General features: G+C 49.2%; 1 protein-coding gene across 9 annotated transcripts in view; it reads right to left on the bottom strand.

The window, feature by feature from the left end:
* Positions 1 to 19,739, bottom strand: part of LPIN3 (lipin 3) — a 50,318-nt gene that overhangs the window by 4,456 nt on the left and 26,123 nt on the right. For 5 of the 9 annotated variants that reach the window (XM_050917290.1, XM_050917285.1, XM_050917289.1 and 2 more), the window contains exons 2-16: positions 13,260 to 13,516; positions 12,517 to 12,612; positions 11,418 to 11,686; positions 10,932 to 11,039; positions 10,019 to 10,136; positions 7,913 to 8,393; positions 6,747 to 6,846; positions 5,816 to 5,997; positions 5,252 to 5,345; positions 4,789 to 4,858; positions 3,687 to 3,779; positions 2,709 to 2,755; positions 2,107 to 2,227; positions 1,195 to 1,343; positions 924 to 1,010 (exon numbers count right to left, since the gene is read on the bottom strand). In XM_050917290.1, coding sequence (XP_050773247.1) covers positions 924 to 1,010; positions 1,195 to 1,343; positions 2,107 to 2,227; positions 2,709 to 2,755; positions 3,687 to 3,779; positions 4,789 to 4,858; positions 5,252 to 5,345; positions 5,816 to 5,997; positions 6,747 to 6,846; positions 7,913 to 8,393; positions 10,019 to 10,136; positions 10,932 to 11,039; positions 11,418 to 11,686; positions 12,517 to 12,612; positions 13,260 to 13,451 — 2,207 coding nt within the window. In that variant the 5' untranslated portion in view covers positions 13,452 to 13,516. Of the gene's footprint in view, positions 1 to 923; positions 1,011 to 1,194; positions 1,344 to 2,106; positions 2,228 to 2,708; positions 2,756 to 3,686; positions 3,780 to 4,788; positions 4,859 to 5,251; positions 5,346 to 5,815; positions 5,998 to 6,746; positions 6,847 to 7,912; positions 8,394 to 10,018; positions 10,137 to 10,931; positions 11,040 to 11,417; positions 11,687 to 12,516; positions 12,613 to 13,259; positions 13,517 to 17,143; positions 17,195 to 19,739 lie in introns of those variants that run through there. The other 4 variants (XM_050917286.1, XM_050917294.1, XM_050917293.1 and 1 more) reach the window with 3 other exon arrangements.

Here is a 19,739-nt window from a genome sequence, read left to right as displayed (position 1 = left end):
AGGAAGCTTCCCTGTTGGCTGGTCATGCCTTAATTGCCTCCTACAAAGTTTCTTCCCCAGGACCAGCTGGGTCTGGCCACTGTCAGAGACAGGATATTGAGCCAAGGGGCTAGTGCTCTAAACTGGCCTGCCAATTCCTATGATTTCCAGAGAACTCCTTGGATATCTACCCAAGTGAATGAGGCTTATTTACAGTCTGACTGAGGAATTCCCAACAGGAGATGGAGTCCCCTGGAAGGCACCTTTTGGAGAAGCAAAGCAGCCTCTCCTTCACAGAAAGCATCAGCATTGCTGCTTAGCACATCAGTCACCCGGACGGCTCAGCTGACTGCACTTGCAAACACTAGTAGAGCCATAAACCTCTTTGGTCATTTTCTTGCCAACGTGCAGCCTGGATGGCAAGGACTGAAGCAGGCATGAGGAGCCTTGGAGCCATTAACCCCACAGTGCCAACGACAGCAGAGAAGTTGAACACTAAATTGGTCAAAACACAGGATCCTCCACAGATGTGTCCCCCCCTTTGCACTCCAAGCCCCAGCCTCTGGGTCAAAACAAAGAGCTCTGCAAAGTCACTCTGTGATAAGGCCTTGGGCAAAAAACTCTTCTGTGGCTTTTAAGGACATTTGCTGTCAGTCCCCCGCCCCCCCATGTGTAATGCAAGTAAGGATGGGAAGGAGAGAATGGCTACTAGGCACAGGTCAGAGGAAATGCTAGCTCCAGCTCTGCCCCCCGCCCTCCTTTCCCCAGCAGCACTGGGGGAGAGAAAAGGTTTAACAGAACCACACAGAAGGAGACAGAAGCTAAATGCAGGATGGGCCCCTTCTCCATAAGAGGGCCCTGATCCTGGGGTCCCACATCTCAGTCCATCTGAGCAGGGCCCCTGCCAGGTACCTAACTAAAGCTTGAACTTATTTGATACCTACATGTGGATTTTATGGAAGAGTTTGGCAATGCCCTGGTGGGTCCAGTCTTTTCCCAGATGTGGCAAAATGTGACCCAAAGCATCAGACCTAGAAGGAAAAGAAGAAGAGGTTAAAAATATACCCTTAAAGTTGTGATTCCCAGCTGGTTTGACAGCAGACCTCCAAGCACTGGTAGGCTTATGATACCCTCTGGGACAGGCCCATGGTTACATAAGCAAGGCATTTAATGACACATGCTCTCCTTGCAGACAAACAGAGGAGGGCCCCTTACTTGGTGATGGTCCCATCGATATCAGAAATCACCACCTTGTCATCCCAGTTCCACAGATAGATGGTGGCCTCACAGCGACATGTGCCCTGGTATTGAGTGGTCACGCTGAACATCACCTCGTTGGGGCCATTCTGAAGATTCAGTTTCTTCTACAGCAAGAGGGGAGAAGATACATGGATATTTGTGCAGCGCCTCTCCCCACAGAGGACCCTATGCGATACTACTTGTGTGAACATGTATTCCACCCCAACACATTTCAGTTGGAGGAGACGTTCTGTGCGATTTTACATGGGTACACACCCACACACACACACACACACACACACACACACCCACCCACCCACACACCAAACTCCTCTGAAATGCAGCTGTTCCTGGGGCAGATTGTAGTAGCTGTTTAACAGCACACATTAAGCAGCGATATACACAGCAGTTTTTGCAGGAAGAGAACTGTATCCAGTTGAAGCCACAGGGGAATTTCAGGCATGAAGACTAACTACTAGGGTTGGATTTTGGTCAAGACACCCTTATGGGGGTCTTTCTACCCATCAGTGATCAGGACCGCTTTTTCACATCTCAGCCAAGAGATACTCCTGCAGCCCAGAACCCCCGACCAGTGCCGATCCAGAGGGAGAGGGCCCCACCAACTGATTCCACTTAGACCTTCAAGGAAAGGTGTCCCACCCAACTAGTGACCATACCTGATCCTGCTTAAGCTAGCAAGATCTAAGGTGATCTTAGGCCTGGAACAAGACCTTTAGGAGCATTAATATCTTGGCCCCACTGCAGATCATCCCTTTAGCGTGCTCCTAGGCAGTGGCAGCTCTATTTGAAGGGCCATCTCTTCAGTTTCAGAGAGAGAGAGGGATCTCCTCCTATTCAGCCTTGATAGCAGAGAACACACACACATACAATCTGATCTGAAGAGAGCCTCAAGGATTTCTTGTAGGTGGGAAGAAATTTCTGCACGGTGGCATCAGGTCTCGACACCGGGGATATGGATTCATCACTGGATGAAGGATCCATCTTCCTCCTACATGCACATGGAAGTGGAGAGAGAGAGAAAGAAATGAGGCTGTTTCACTGCAGCAGCAACAGAAGCCCTGACTCAAGCCACAACTACCAGCACAAAAAGCAGCCATGTACTGGAGAGAGTGAGACCAGCCTGCAGAGAAGTATGACCAGCCTTGCTCAGGTAGATGGGCCAGCATCATGAAGTGGGGGTGGGGGGGGCCTTGACTGAGATTGTCATAGAGACTGAAGTCTCCAGAGCTTCAGGAGCATGGGGTCAGGATATAATGAGGAGCTGAATGCCCCAACATTACCCACCCCTCTTCCCTCTCGAGGCTATGAAGGGCCCCCCCCCCACCACTCCCACATACAGGGGTAGCCATCGGGAAGAGCAATTCACTTAATAAAAAGGAAGGAAAATATCAGCCCTGTTGTCTCAGCCTACTAGGAAGCCAGCCCAGCCTCCACCACAGACTGATAACTAGCACAAGAAGGCTACTTACCTCTGTGGGGTAGAGCCCTGCTCCAAATCTCCTGCGCTGGGTTCATGCTGTGGACATAGGCATTTCTACCATTAGCACCTTTAGACAGATTCCCACTGGGAGCTCAGAGGCCAGGAGTAAAGGCTACCTGCTTGGCTGGCTGTCAGAGCGATACTGGATAGCTCTTCACCATGAGGGGAAAGAGGCTCACAACAAAACCCACCAGCACCTGGGGGTAAGGGGAAGAAGTCTTACCCAACCCCAGCTCTGGGAAACAAGATGTGGAGGGGAGAATGAAGATCTGGCCCCCATGGAAGCTACCTTTCCTACCCTAAGGAGCCAGTGCCTATCTTGATTTCAGTCCAATACCTTTTGGTCTTCACCTGCTATTGCAGACCCCCTCTTCTGCGCCCTCCCCCCATGCACATTTCTTTTTATAGTTTTGTTAACTGCAAATTCTTGGTGGGAGTAATTCCAGGCACGCCACCCAGCTCCAGGGCTCATGCTCTTACATGCGGAGCTCCAGCAGTTAGTGTGGCACAAACAGCTCAGGCACTAGAGCTGGGTCTACAGCACCACTTATTCAGCGTCACTTGTGTCTTTTAGGGGTGTGAATAAGCCACCCCTTTGAGCAACGTAAGCGACACCAACCTACGTGCCAGTGTGGACAGTGCTATGTCCACAGGAGAGCTTTTCCTGCCAACATAGCTACTGCCTCTCATGGAGGTGAATTTGTTAGGCAGACGGGAGAGATCTCTCCCCTCAGCCTAGAATATCTTCACCAGAGGCACTACAGCTACTAACTTCCGGCAGCATTGGGGTTCTGAGGATACCACACAGAGGCCAAGGACACATAACCCTTATTTTCAGACATTACTGCCTCCAGTCTCCACTTCAGCTCAGCTACAAGGCCCTGTTGTGGTTTGGCTTGGGCAGGAGAACGCAGAGGGAGGAAGAAGTTACTCAGTCTCTGCTCAGTCACAGCCACCACACACATACCTCCTCAGCAGTCAAGTCTCTCCTCCGCCAGGAAAACCACCACCTGCCACTCTTCTTGGGCATTTTCTCCTTCACCAGCCGGTCAATGGTGCTCTGTGAAGATGGGAGCGTTTAAGAGGGACAACTCTTGCTGCACCGCAAGTCCTGTCTGAGCCCAAGACTGGAGAACATTCACAAGGCATAGTCACCCACTTACCTCAGGATGGCAACAGCCAGGCCACTGCCCAAGCACTGAACATAGGCTGAGGGGAAAATTCACAGCATTTACCTTAGTTCAGCTTCCTCCCCAACCCATCCTCATCACCACAACCCATCTCTACGAGAAGCTGAGGCCAACTGAAAAAAGGCCAGAGCAGACCGAATTCTTTCAGAGATCAGGAGTGTCCAGCTCAGCCCTGTCCCCAGGCAGATGTCACCGAACTGGTCTTTTGTCGAGGGGGCAAGGGAAAGCTTCATTTCCCAACTGCCATGTTTGGGCACTCAGAGTGACATGTAGGTACAAACACTGGGCACTTGGACACCAAAGTGCAGTTCTGGGCTTTGCATGTTTGAGTGAGGGAGGGACGATTGATGCACTTTTGTGGTCAGGGAAGGAAGGGACTGGGAGTCAAGGTTCTTGGCTCCCACCCCTGTCTTTGCCCCACACTTATTTAGTCTCTCTGTACCTCAATCCCTCCCCAACCCTCATCTATATAGCATATGGGCATTTACAGCTACTCACTACACAGGACTGGCTCCAGCTTTTTTGCTGCCCCAAGCAGCGGTGAAGAAGAGAAAAAACACACACCACAACCCACACACACACCACCCTGATTGCACAGCCGATGAAGAGGAGGAGAGGGAGTGAAGGAGCTGCCACTGCAGATCCAGATGTGCCACCTCAATAACGGATGGAGTGCTGCCTCTTTCTATTGGCCGCCCCAGGCACCTGCTTCCTTCGCTGGTGCCTGGAGCCAGCCCTGTCACTACATGGTGAGGTTGTGAGGCTTGGCAGAGTGCCTGGGACCCTTGGGTGATAAAATACTATTAGCACAGGAATATAATTCCCTTAAGGGTAAGGGACTCCACAGGGTCAGAGGAATGCAGTGTTTCTGCCATTTACCTTGGGAACGTTCTTCTGGAATGCCTGCAAGGAGAGGATCATGGGAGCAGCCACTGCCCAGTTATAGTACCTGAAAGACACAAGAAGTAGAGGAAGGCAATTGCACACGAAGAGAAGTCTCAGGGAGGGTGGTGGCTAGGCATGGGGAGGCTGCCTGGAAAGGGAAAACACAGCAAGTATATATTTGGTGCAAGGGCAGCAAAGTGCCATTTTCAGATCATGCTGGCTGCAGAGGGTTTCCCCACCATTTTGAACCTCTCAATAGTTAGGTCATGGTTTTGTGTCTATGTCCCACAGAGCAGCCAGCAAGCACCATGTATCCCAGCCTAGACAATACTACAATACAAATAGCCATCAACATCAGTCGTGGATGCTTAGAGAGGTTTCTTTGGCACAAGGGGAATAATTATATATAAAGTAACCAGCTCTAGGAGAAGCCAAGCCAGAAGAGCAGACTACTCACTTCCTGTGGATCTGTATCACCAGGTTTGGGTCATCGAGGACTTCTGGGTTCTCAGCAAACTCCTGGTAAGAGATGATGTGCTCCATGAACTTCTCTAGCAGAAACGAGGGGGGTGGGGGGGGGGAGAAGGGGAAAAAAAGAGATGAAAAGCCAATACCTGAGCAGTCCCTAACTCGAACATTAAGCTTATGTGAACCAGAGAGGGGACATAAGCAGCTCTTTAATGGCTGTCAGGATAGGAGTCCTAGACCTCCTCATAGGAAGCTGTCAGACATCTGTGTTGCTGGACACCACCTCTCCTCATTCACTTGAATGGGTCCTGCAGACGCTTCCCCTCTTGCACGGCCCAGCAGCTGGTCTGCTCCCTATCTGTACTGTACCTCCTCTTAGACAGCTACACACTGTTCCTGCCAATGATGGGAGAATGGGAATAGGGGCGGGGTTGGTTGTAGCAGAGCCAGCTGCTGTCCCAGCACAATAAGCTCTGCCCGTGGAGAAGGATGACACCCCCAGTGGTGTGCTCTGAAAATTAAGAGCAGGTTCATCCCTTCTACTTGGACCTACTGTGCAAGATCTCTCTGCTGTCCCCGAGACCACCACATAGAGACAGCGCGATGGGGTGCGTCAGGTCATTAGTGGGGTCGGATAAGTTATCAGTCCCTCCATCGGCTGTAGGACCAGCCAGCAGCTGGGTATGGCTGAGGCTGCTGGGATCATTCGAGGACTTTGAACCCAGTTCCACATCACTGTCAACAACAGAAGAAACAGTGACAATGCTGCATGAGTCACCAAGTCAGATACACCCTGGCCACCAGATTGAGGGAGCTGAACTTCTCTCCTCCCCTCCAGAGGCACAGTTTTGGTGAGACCAGGTTTCAGTCATATGACTAGGCAACAGGAGTTCCTTCCAACTGCATCAGGCCATTGAACTTCACACAGAGGTGCAGAGCTGTTCTGCTGACTCCCTGGCAGTCAGGCCAGGGGACCAGGGGCTGGTCTCCACAGCTGAACACAAGTGAGCAGGATCTCCTGCTGGGAGAAGTCCCAAGCAGCCCTCTCAGGAAGAAACTTGGGCCTAAAGTATAAGTCTACAAGCACAAACCTGTCTTAAAATAAGAGATCCTTAAAAATTAAGGCAAACCCCAAGAAAAAAAAAAGGGTTGGGCTAGTGAATAGCACACACTGTATGCCCATTGTAGTACAAGTGCAGTTCTGGCATAAAGTAGAAGCTAGACTGCCCTGAGATTAGTTATACTTAGAAAGGCCATTAAACACTCTCCAGTCCCATCTATATTGCAGGATGGAACTGTGCTCAGTGTAGCTAGGACCGCAGTGACTTTATCTGGGTCAGTTACCTCCAACACGTTATTTCAGTGTTCACTCCCTCCATGTCAGCTAATAGAACCATCTTTTCTGGCTGCAAGGAATCAACATTCCTCTTGGGCCACGAAGGTGGCCAGACCCTGCTCTGAAACCAGCCTAACAAAGGCCATACCTTTTGGGGAAATAAAGGGCCACCTGTTCCTCGTCCAGACTGGTGAGGTCCTCCAAGTAAATGTTACTGGGACCCAGGTGAGGGCTTCTCTTTGTGAAACCTCAAACAGACAGACATATAGTGAGACCAGCATTTTCCCCCAATCCATCAGGCTCTTACAGAAGCGCAAAGACTGTTTCCCCACAGAGACTTTAAAATTCCCATGGAAATGGACTTCAGCTAGACCAACATGGTGTTGCTAAGACTGCAGGACACACATTAGAGCTAGTGCAGGAGAACCTAGAAGGGAAGCCAACTATAAAGCAAAAAGGGAAACTGATGCATCTATTTTCACCCTCCACGTTCAGTAGCAAGGAAAAAAGTCAAACAACTCTCCCCGGTTGTTAGGGTTACTCTGAGGTGTTTGCAATAAACCAAACTTCTGTACCTATGGCAACGTATTTGATTTTTTAAAATCATCTTTCTGCCTTGCTATGCTGGGGGAAAGCCAAGTAGCTCCATTAATCTCAGCTGATTTTCTGTAGGATGAATCCAGAGCAACAAGTAAGCTGTGGCTCAGTGTCACTTAAGTGCTAGAAACCCAATATCCTTGAATATGTCAAAGGATGGACAGCGAGGCACACAGCTGAGCAGGGATTCTGTATAGCTAGTGTCAGCCACAAAAGGGAAGAGAAGAAAACCTGCTGGACTTGCACAAAAGGAGGTGCGTAAGCCAGAATGACTTAGGCAATGGACATGGTATATTTGAGGGATAAGGGAGGCTTTGGGAAGCAAATAGGTAAGGGAGAGGACTGGTATTTGGGAATGCAGGAGGGGGGTTGCCAACTGAAAGAGGGAAGTTGGAGGTGCATGTTGCTCTGGGGCTTGCAAAGCAGGTGGAGAGGAGCTGGATTAGAGTGCTTGCCACTGGGGGAGCCAGAGAGCACACTCACTTTCCCAGGAGTGCCACAGGGAGCTTGGTGCACTATTGGGCAGGGGAGCTGCAGAATGAACACCCCACTCTCAAAACACAAGGGCCTTCTGCATCTGCATGCTCGGAAGAGACACTTGGGGCTGGCCCGGATGTAAGATGTGGATCACAGATGCACAACTGTAAGCCAGGCGGCCTAATCCTATAATCAGAGCTATAGCAGTCCCCATTCTACACCATCCAATCTGCTGCTCACCCTGCCTCCTTGGGCTTTCCGATTTGGTTTCTGGGCTATCACTGGGTTCCATGCTCTCTGAACCAGCCTGTCTTGGGGCTGGGGCTGCCAGTGCACAAGAGGGATCCAGCTCTAGGACTTGCTGATTCTTCACCACATTCTCTTCTCCTTCCACAACTTCTCCCGCTGACTGTTCCTGTGCTCCCTGCTCTCCTATTCGGGGCAGGGTGGTCTCAGGCACACTCCCCACCTTGGCTACAGACTCTGCCGAGGGCTGGTCTTTCAGCACAGGGGGGCCGTTCCCATTTTGGAAGATGGGCGTCGGCCTAATTACAGGTGTGGTGGAGGAACAGGATGTATCCCAGGAGTCTGCTGTTCTCAAGTCGCCTTCCAAACCTGCCGTAATGGCTTGGAAGTGGGTTGCCTGGCTCATTGGGACGGTCGCTGTTGTGCTGATGGCCACAGTGGACTTGACTGGTTCGGCTTGCTCCGATTTACTCACCTTAAGAGGGGGAAGGAAAGAGGGTTGGGTGTGGGAGGGGTAAAAACCGAAGGATCAGCCCTTCAAAAGGAAAGGCAGAAATTCTCCTCCAAATGGCATCCTCCTCTTTCTCCCATGTGTGTTCCAGCTGGGGCCTAGAATAATATGCGCATCAAGTGCATGAAGAAGAGAGGCAATAGCTAGCACAGGGGTTCTCTACCTCTCGCTTTGAGCTCCTTGCTCCCCATCCACCCAACATGCTATAAAAACCTCCACCGCCCACCTGTGCCACAATAACTGGTTTTCTGCATATAGAACTCAGGGCTGGCATTAGGGGAGTAGCAAGCAAGGCAATTGCCCAGGGCCCCATGCCAAAGGGCCCCCTCCCGTGAAGCTACATTGCTCAAGCTTTGGCTTCAGCCCTGGGTGGTGGGATCAGGGCCCATGCAGTGGGGCTTTGGCTTTCTGCCCTGGGTCCCAGTGAGGCTAATGCTGACCTTGCTTGGGGGACCCCTTGAAACCTGCTTCTGGCCTCCTAGGGGGTCCCGGATCTCTGGTTGAGAACCACTGAGCTAGCAGATGCTCTGTGGAACTTACACGAGTGATGGGAGCTCACCAAGTACCTTCTAACCCCAAAGCACCTGCTCCCCCTGGATTCTGGCACCATGGAAAGCAAAGGAAAGTTGCTGCATCACATTTACAGTAATAAGCTATACTAGTCCAAGCACCTTTATCCCTGTATAACTGCATCACCCAATGGGGCGGGCAGCGCTGCTTTAACCATATTAGTTTCAGACAGAGCTAGATAGAGCACAAGGAGTGTGTATAGACTAGCCCTTATACCACCACTCTGCAGAAGGCTTCATGTCACATATACAGATAATCAAAGAAGAAAGATCTCTGTTCCATTGGTTATCAAGAACAAGCCCATGTGCACATATTACACAGAAAATACACAAGAGAACATTCAAGGTTGCAAAGTTAAGCACTCAAAGATGCCGGAATTAAGGTTGCCTGTCACCATCCCTCCCTCCCCATGGGCTTGATGTGTGTATAAGCGAATGGCCCATCAAGCTGTTCTCTTCTGGCTAGTGAGGGGTCTAACAACAAAAACCTAACCAGTAGACGCAGCCATAGCAGGCAGCCAATAGAAGGAAGCACCAGACTAGTGCTATTCTGTAGGATCTGCTCTAGAGTTCAAGCTACAGGGACAATATTCTGCATAACATAGGCACTTACAAAGCCTCAGTTCTGACTCTCCGTCTATGCGTTACATTTTAATTTATATTAAAGCAGAGTTGGGACTAAGCATTAGACCAAGAGAGAGTCAGACATACTAGAGATAAAAAAATGTAAGAGGGCAAGGGGAAAAGAGAGGCATCTCACCCCACTCCCCGACCATTGCTCCAGAATAGCCCATGCAGAACACAGAGATGCCTTCAGACAATTGCAGCATAGATCCTATTTTGCAGAGTTGAAAGAATTAAGCTGCTACCTGAAACCTGGGACAGCCATGTTCTCTCGCTAGACCAAGTGTCAGCTGCCCACTGACACGTGGTCAGAAAGCCAATTTCCCCCCAACCAGTCTTTCCAAAAAACAAAATTTGTTTAGAGATTGTTTTCTCCATTCCCCCTCCTTTACCTACCTGAGGGAGCCTCCCCCAAGTCCACTGCATGCAGGGTTCAGCTCCAAGAGAGGGCTCAGAGGGTTTGATTTCCAGTTCAGAGTCACTTTTGGGGGAAGACAGACGGCTTGGAGTAAGGCTACAGAGAAGAACCAGGAAGTCAAGCAGAACCCTTTCCACCTCCACAGCACCCATCCACATTAATTCCAGTTGCACCAGGGGCTTCAAATGGGATCAGGGCCACACTGTGCCCGGTGCTGTACAAAGACAGAGCTGATCTCTGCCCTAGAGAGCTTACATTCCAATTAGCCAAGACTGACAAGGGAGGGGAGAGGACAGAGAGGCAAAGCCATCGGAAGCGATTTGCCAGAAGTCACACAGCAGGTCAGTAGCAGAGCTGGGAATAGAACCCAGGTCTCAAGTCCCAGTCCAGTGCCCGAGCCATTGGTCCAGACGTGGGCTTGTCAACACGGTGCATTAGTCCACCCCAGAGAGGTGTAAATTCTAGTTCGCACCAGTATGTCATGCACCAAATAGTCTGCATGGACTCTGCCAGCACACACTAAAACTTACCAAGGGTGCACTGATGTAAACATCACCACATCAATGCACACTTATGCACTAGTGTGTGTCCCACACTAAAATTTCACACTAGAATTTACATACTCCTGGTTGACTGTGTGGACAAGCCCAGAGACTCCTTCAGGCCTCAGTTTCCACCATCACCATCCACGTAGATGTTCTTGCCGCTTCTCAGCTCTGCCCATAGGATCTGGGCCTGTGCAAGGCTTCTCGCCCTTCTACATTCCACTCACGCCTTATTGGGCCAGGAAAGCTTATTGTTCCAAGTTCCGCTCCCTTGCTCCACACAGCTTTCTAGTCACCCCATCCTCAAATATACCCCACGGTCTCATGGAGCCTTAAAATGACTTACCTCTGTGGCGGAGCCAGCTCCCCATCAGAATAATGGTGGATCTCTTTGGATTGCACAGTCCCAGATTCCTCGCTTGGGAGGTCAGTGAAGGAGAAATAAACTGAATCGCTGTGAAAAGAGAAATAAAGTAGAGTAGAAGAAGGAAATACCAGCATTGGGACCTATTGCAAGGGACCCACTATGCAGAGAAAGGAACTAGCCAGAACGTTAAGTTAAGTATCCAGAAGCAAAAGGAATACTGATTTAGCATTTACACAGGCTTCACTTCCCCAAGGTGTTGCAGTAACATTAGCTACTAACGAACCACACCCCACTGCTGGGAGGCAGGTAGTGGAATCACCGCCATTTTACATAGAGAAACAGTCATTAGGCAAGCAACTTGCTCAGTGCCACCCAGGAGTCAGTGACAGACTCTGGTGTTCTCTCCTCAGTCCACCAGACCACCTACCCCCAAGGAGACCCACCCAGCCTCCTGGCAGGGCTCACCAGGCAGTCAGCAGCTTGCGCTTTTCCTCGAGAGTCTTTTCACTGTCAGTCCCTTCCTGCTCTTCTGAAGTAGAGTCTGCTGCCTCCTTTGGCTTCAGCTTCTTCCTGCGCCGCCTTTTCTTACGAAGGGACATCATGTCAGAGCCTGATGCTTGCTCTCCAAGCAGGCTAAGCTGAGACACAGTGGATACCTGGGATGGTTTAGCCACAAGATCTGGGCTCTCTTCCAGAGGGATAGGGGAAGTGCACAGAGAGGAGGGGAGCATCTCCTGGAACACAAGTGGGAAGAGGCACAATTGTTAACCTTTGACCGCAGCTCTGTGGGGACAATCTACACAATAAGTGTCATCACAAAATTGTCATGTCTTTGAATGAAGATCCCTTCAGGGCTGGTATGTGTGGAATAGACACCAGGACACCTTTATTAGCCTCAGCCCACAGAGGCTGACTTTGAAAGGAACTTTCCAACAGCTTGGCTGAATGCAATTAGAAGGTGAGATCAAGACTCAAAGAAGATAATGGTGCAGAGGGGACTGGTAACTGGATACGCAGCCTTTTCACCTCTAGGTCAGTTGGTCTCATCTAGCAGCAGCCAAAAGTCATCATGAGGGGGTTGTCGAAGCAGGACAGACATCGCCTCACAAGACCCTAAGCACTGTCAGGCACAGCAGAGGCACCAAGGTCTAAGACCACCTCTTTTTGAGGCTTTATCAATGGTCAGAGCAAAGGGGGCTGGCTAATCACTGTGCTGTTTATTAGGGTCTTGGAGATGCAATGTAGATGAGGTCAGGACTGGAGCATCATAAGCTCCTTGACACTGGGACCATTCCATGTGTTATATCTGGAGGGAGGGAAGGAGAGGGAAAGCACCATACACACCCCAACAGCCAGCAAGGGCTAAGGGCACAACTCCAATGGAGAACATCAATCTGAGCCTACTTGTCCTTTCCTTTTCCACTCCCCATCCCTCTTGCAGTAGGCATGAAGTCAGGAAAAATACAGAAAAAAAAAATGAGCCAGCCGACAAGAGGTACAGGAGCCATTTCAGGGGCACTCAGTGGGTACATTCAGCTCTTTCCTGCTCTAGAAGATGGCTTACCTCATTCTCCTCTGACTCCTGGACGAAGAAGGCCTCTCCATTGTCTCCCAGCTTCATGTGCAGGTCCACTGGCTCCCCGTTGATTTCTATATCAACCTGACAAGGGAAAGGGGGAGGACAGGGCTTAGAATCCATAGGAATCCACTCACCCAGCAGTTCCCTGGCAATCAAGTCACATACAAGACAAGCGGGGAGATCCATCCAAACCACATCTTCGCCAGGAACCTCCTTCCATGCCACCACAGGGATCTCCCAAACCCTCTGAAAACTAGGAGGGCTGCAGACACCAGTTTTGTTTGAGAGGATGGAATTTTGCTTGGCAAAGGAGTCCCCGGTAAGGCACCTCAACAACTGGGGAGAGAGTGTCCCAGATCTTGGGGACACCTGTCCCCACCAAGGCTCCTCCCTGACTGAAGACCTGTTTCACTTCCACCTGCCACTTGGTAAATGAGGGACAGAGGTCCTCTCACATGTAAGTGAGGGACACAGACTCTCCCAGGCAACCTGCTGAGGACAGTCTAGCTTCAGAGAGGGGGGAAAGCGAACCATTCCACAATGCACCAGGGCTGTGTGACAACTCAGGCAAATGGCGGGGCTCTCTGCCCCCACCTTCAAGCCAGCTTGTGTGAATCTAGATTCACAAAGAACTAGAATGGAGGAGAAAGGAGGGCACCTAAGCAAGTAGACACCAGTGCTCCCTAGCACAAGCAGCATATACCCCCCATCTGGAGGGCATCACTTACCACTTTCTCCCTGGAGCGCAGGACTCCCAGCTTCCCAAAGCGGACGTGGAAAGGCGAGCACTGGAAAGAGCCATCCGGCTGCCTCACCACAATGATGTCGATGCATCCTGTCAGGGTGGCTGGGTTCAGGCCCTTGTACAGCTCCTTCACAGTGATCAGCACAGTCTCAGCCAGCTGCCCCACGTAGTTCATGGTCTGAGACTGCAACCAAGGGAAGCAGGGAGACTCAGGGGGCTGTGAGGGACCTGTACACCAAGCTGTCCAAGGTAGAAGAATCAACAAAAGCCCATTTTCTATACAAGTCAGCAAGCATTAAAGCCACAAGGCTGGATTAGTCTGAACAAGGGAGGTCTATTGAGGGGGTTAAAATTACAACTGGTAAACAAAAGGAAAATGGAAACAAACCAGTGACCCAGAATTGCTGTTTTGGAAATTAGGTCCAATTGGTAGACAAAAAACAAAACCAAACAGTGGAAGGGGTGGGCTATTCTGCCCAACACCCACTTTTTAGGGTTCTAGAGAGAGTTGGTGGAGGAGGAGATCATAACACAGAGGTGGGAGAAAGGGGTGAGATTCAACATGGCTGCTGCTTTCTGGAAGCTGGAAACCCTCAGAACACTGTCCTGGGCATCCTGACCAGACCATGCCACAAAGAGGGAATTAGTGACACCAGCTTTGGCTAAATCCTTAACACCTGGAATGTGAGTCTTAGGTCCCTGCTCCCTCCCCATGTGTCATTTCTCTTCCTCACCTTTTTTCTTCCCTTTCCTCTCTCTTTTTGCCTTACATTAAGGAGTCTGACTTAACTGGCCAAAACTGCCCTTTTTGCAACATTGCTGTAAGCACATGACCAGAGGCAGCTAAAAGCTCTGCTCTAAACCAGCAGCTTTCAACCTTTTCTCATTTGTGGACCCCTAAAAATATTTAGAGTGGAAATCTTAAGCATAGTCTGTAGATCCCCAAGGGTCCACGGATCACAGGTTGAAAACCACTGCTCTGAACAGCCCCAAGCTGGGGTACAAGTTTGTCAGCTCTTGGAGAGGCTAATTGGACCATGTGCCATGCCCGCATTTCTTCAGCAGCAAGTTGCAAGTGAGAGTCAGCATTAGAGGGAGAAGCTGTATTTCCTATCTCTGTTGTTCTCTCTTTCATGTATGTGTGTCTTCTTTTGTTTTCAAGGAAACAGGATCAGACTAACAAACAACAGCAGCTGCTGTTTCTCCCTCACCCCAGGATAGTTACCATCTTTGAAAGACCAGCAAACAAGGGGTTTTTCCCTACAAGACCCTACAGCTAGAGGGAAAGGCTATGAGTAAGGCTGCAAGTCTGTCACGGATTCCATGACTTTCTGGGACCTTCATGACTTCTGCAGCAGCTGCCTAAGATGCTCGGGCAGCCCCCGGACCAGCCACACCGACTGCTGCTGGGGAAGTCTAGGGCCACTGTTCCCCTCCCCCACAGCAGCAGCAGGAGTTTGGGTGTGGGAGAGGGCTCAAGGCTGAGGCAGGGGGTTGGAGTGTGGGAGGGGTGAGGGCTCCAGGTGGTGCTTACCTTGGGGGTGGGGGGAGGATGTCCCCCGGAAGTGGCAACATGTTCCAAGGCAGAGGCACAGCCAGGGAGCTCTGTGCGCTGCCTCTGCCAGTGGGCACTGTGCCCACAGTTCCCATTGGCCATAGTTCCCAGCCAATGGGAGCTGCTGAGTGGGCGCTCGGGGGGGGGGAACAGTGCATGGAGCCCCCCTGGCCGTGCCTTCATCCAGGGGCTGCAGGGACATGTGGGCTTCCCCCTGCCCCAGAGCACCTGTGGCGCCTCCAGGCCACCCCCTGCCCAAGCGCACCCAAGATTTAGTCAGGGGTATATAGCACAAGTCACTGACAGGTCAGGGGCCGTGAATTTGTGTTTAAGAACAGCCATACTTGGGCTAGATGGACCTTTGGTCTGACCAGTAGCCGGTCTTCCGACAGTGGCCAATGCCAGGTGCCCCAGAGGAAATGAACAGAACAGGTAATCAAATGATTCATCCCGTTGCCCATTCCCAGCTTCTGGCAAACAGAGGTTAGGGACACCATCCCTACCCATTGTGGCTAATAGCCATTGATGGACCTATCCTCCATGAATTTATCTAGTTCTTTTTGAACCCTTTTATAGTCACTCACCCTGCTGCTGCCCCCCTCCCCCACCCCGACACTCTCTCCCCTTTTCACCTAAAAGTACTAACAACATTCCCCAAGGGAATGGAACAGGCAACAAGTATAGCTCAGTTGCCAGATAGATTCTCCTGTGTGTGGCAGGAAGTTCAGTGTATGCTGTAGAGAGAGAAAGAGAAAGCCAGGCTACTTGTGCCAACCTGAAGCCTAATCTCTTTTTTCGCAAAAGTGCTTGTCACTGACAGCCTGCATTAAGGCAGTAGTTTAAACATCTTTCTTACACAGAATTCCCTGCCAGACTCGTTTACTTAAACTGGGTTTGAATAAAGTGACTAGATTAAGAAATAAACTCAGTGGCTATATCAGGGCCTCCTTAGCCAGGTTAGCAGTTACTGCTGGGTACACAGAATAACTGAACGGTGGGCATTTGAAAACTGTTTTTAACCCCAATAACATATTTTCCTACAATATAAAAAGACAGCTGAGTGTAGCTGTGTCGACACAGCCTTATCACTAAAAGTCAGCGTGTGTAAATGCTCTTTGTTGGCACTTCTGCTGATAAAATACTTCCAGCCCAAAGAGCAGCGTTAGCTCTGTCGGCAGGAGAGCTCTCCTGCTGACAAAGCCACGTTCACATTTGTGTCAGCAAAACTTTTGTCTTGGGGGGGGGGCTTTTTAAAGTACCTGAGAAAGACAAAAAGTTAACAACTTCGCAGTGTAGACATACCCCCAGGAGAAAGTTGTTGCCTCCTCTCTCCCCCACTCCCCTGCTGTGACCTGTCCATGACTTTTACTAAAAGTATCTGACTAGAACGTAGCCTTAGGCCTTTATTTGAACCATATCCCTCATTGCTATCTATTAGATCACAAATGCTTTAACTGTTTTTCCTTCTTTTCCTGTATCTTTAAGAAAAAGGTTAACAATATTTTCTGATGATGCATTTGCCATGGACCCGAGCAGGCAGTTTGTCCCTCAAACCATGTTTAGTGCTGTGCAGTGACAGATGACCCCTTGGACTCTCTGGACCCATGGATTCCATCAAAATGAACCAGCCATTCATACACCCAGGGTATATACAAGTGCCTTCCATAGGGAAATCTTTCACTTTACAACCATTTGTGCAGCTTCCCCTCCCCTCCTGGGGTAAGTAAATATTATTCCCATTGTATTAATAGGAAAGTGGCGGCACAGAGGTTAAAGGGGCTTGGTCAAGGCCACACAGCGAGTCCATGACAAAGCCAGAATCAGAGTCCAGACCTCTGGTTTCCCAGTCCTGTGTTCCAACATGCTTCTGTACTGACCATACTGCTTAAAGACCAGAGAGGTGTTTCCAAAGGAGAAAAAAGTGCCTTCTACTTTGTGATCAGTCAAAAAGAAGCCCCTGTCTACATACTTTAATATCAGAGAATAAGCTAGTCTCCTCCCTGCCACCTAGGTCTTCAGATCATTCCCTGCTGCAGGGGCTCTCCTTGTAGGCCAGAGTCCTTTCCAGTAGCATGCGCACACCCTGTGGAGGGGAACAGGATATACAGATGAACGCCCAGGCGAAGGAAGTGCTCCCCTGTGATAAAACACAGAGATACGATCTAGCAGAAACCAAGCCATGACTCCTTGACACTAATGTGATCAGCACAAAAGAACTAAGCCAACTAGAGTTAAAACTTCTCATGAGACATCCTAATAATTCAAGGAACTGCCACTCAGCATTGACAGTTTGCTGCCACTGCTTAACTTACAGGTCAGATATTCTGCAAGAATTCTTTACTTAGGTCAGAATTCTCCTCTTACTTCTGCATGGCAGATCTCAGCTCTGATCCTATGCTTTTCTTTTGGGAGACCCCGGCCTATAATGAGAGCAGAAGAGAGAACCACAGTGCAGATCCGAGGAGAGATTTTTGACCTCTCTTTTTAGCTATGTAATATCGTCTGGGTGGATAGACAGCACACTGCATGGGTGTGGCCTTTATCTTGTTGGGAAGTGACATTCCTGCATTGACTGATATGGCTGTTTTGTAACCTGACTTCCCACTCCTATCTGCACGATGCATTTAAGCTTCATTGGATTGCCTTTATAGTCAATGGAAAGACTCCAGTTAACTTCAGTGGAAGGTGAACCATACCCCTTATGAACACAGTATGTGAGGTATGTCTCTTTGGGAAGACGGAGGAACTTCGGCATGGGAAAAGCAACATACTGCCAATCACAAAACATTCAAAACTCATGAGCCACACCCCAAGATCATGAATTAAAAGGGGTTCTTGTTTACCTTCTGGTCTGATCCTTTAAATGGTTACATTTTCAAGCTTTCCCTGCAACTGTGAGGGCTGAACACTTGATTAAAAATAAATAAAAAATTTGAGATTCTCGCACATCTCCAGGAACCAGGGCTTTAAAGAAGGCAACAGATATCACAAGAGTAAGAATAAAATAGTGAGAATGGTCAATTCTGAGCTCCCACGCATTCTCTCTACTCCTGGACGGTGTGTCACCACATTTCCCTGCAGAATTCTTGGTCATTCTCATTAACGGGTTACAGTTATCACCCTACCGCTGCACTCTTGTTTCAAAAGCAGATGTCAGGTGTTATTTTACAATTGAATGTTAATCGGTATGAGCCATTTCACTTTTACATGGTGTCATAAACAGATAGCTAAGGGTTAATGTCTCTTTCACCTGGAAAGGAGTAACCTGAAACACCTGACCAGAGGACCAATCAGGAAACAAGACTTTTTCAAATCTGAGTGGAGGGAAGTTTTGGGGTGTGAGTTCTTTGTCTTGTGTCTGTGCCCTCTCGGCTCTGAGAGTGATCTGTCTGTCTCCTGCCTTTCTAATCTTCTGTTTTCAAGTTGTAAGTACAAAAATAGTAAGACAATATGTTTACATTGTTTTTTTTTGTATTTACATGTGTGTAGTTGCTGGAATGTGTTAAATTGTATTCTTTTGGATAAGGCTGTTTATTCATTTTTTTCTTTTAAGCAAATGACCCTGTATTTGTCACCTTAATACAGAGAGACCATTTTTATGTCCTTTTCTTTCTTTTTATATAAAGCTTTCTTTTTAAGACCTGTTGGAGTTTTCTTTAGTGGGGACTCCAGGGAATTGAGTCTGCAGCTCACCAGGGTATTGGTGGGAGGAAGAAGTCAGGGGAAAAACCTCTTTGTGTTAGATTTATTAGCCTGACTTTGCATACCCTCTGGGTGAAGGGGGGCGGGGGGGAGAGATTAGATCTCTCGGTACTTGTGTTTTCCAGGACTGGAAACAGGGAGGGTGGAGTCCCTCTGTTTAGATTCACGGAGCTTGCTTCTGTATCTCTCTCCAGGAACCCAGGGAGGGAACACCTGGAGGGGAGGAGGGGGAAGGGAAATGGTTTATTCCCCTTTGTTGTGAGACTCAAGGAATCTGAGTCTTGGGGTCCCCCAGGGAAGGTTTTGGGGAGACCACAGTGATCTAGGCACTGTATAAATCCCTGGCTGGTGGCAGCGTTATCAGGTCCAAGCTGGTAACTAAGCTTGGAGGTTTTCATGCTAACACCCATATTTTGGACGCTAAGGTCCAGATCTGGGAAAAAATGTTATGACATGGTGGCAGTGGTGGGATAGATAGAATCCAGAAGCCAGTAGGAATATTATATTTTCCTTTTTTCTGCTACGGGCTTTTAAGCAGAGAGGGTTTGGTTTTAAAAGGAACCAGAGAGAAATTTTTTTTTCTGTTTTCTCCTGGCAGTAGCTTGCATATTAAGCAAGGAACCATTAAGCTGTGACAAAAGGGTCTTTTGTCAGACAATAGCACTCCGATTGTGAGTCAAGTACCAGCACAATACACATGCAAATAAAGTGGTTTTTCTGGTTTACTTTATATGTAAAAGATTAGCTAGAGGAAGAAAGGGAAAAAGGCACTTTTGCTAGGCAGACCCCAGGAGGCAACAGAGAACCTGCAGTTCAGACAATAAACACTGGAGGGCACCCCAACACAAGAAAACAGGAACCAGAATGTCACGAAAACCAGAAGCTGTACAGCTGGAAGCAATGGAAAAACAGATAGAACTGCTCAGAACACAAATGGCCAGAGATGAGGCAACTCACAAACAAGAGATGGAAAGGCTACAAAAACAAGAAGCCAACAATGCAGCCCACCAACGAGAGTTGGAAAAACAGAGGGAGGCCCACCGACAGGCCATGGAATTAGAAAAGGCTAAGCAACATGCTCCAGCCAATCCTAACAACCCTTCACCAATTATGGTTCCACATCCCAAGAAATTTCCCACCTACAAGGCAGGTGATGACACTGAGGCCTTCTTGGAAAATTTTGAAAGAGCCTGTCTTGGGTACAGC

This window comes from Gopherus flavomarginatus, chromosome 11, assembly GCF_025201925.1.
Source record: "Gopherus flavomarginatus isolate rGopFla2 chromosome 11, rGopFla2.mat.asm, whole genome shotgun sequence".
Taxonomy (NCBI): Eukaryota; Metazoa; Chordata; order Testudines; family Testudinidae; genus Gopherus; species Gopherus flavomarginatus.
This window is presented reverse-complemented; position numbering and strand designations above follow the sequence as displayed.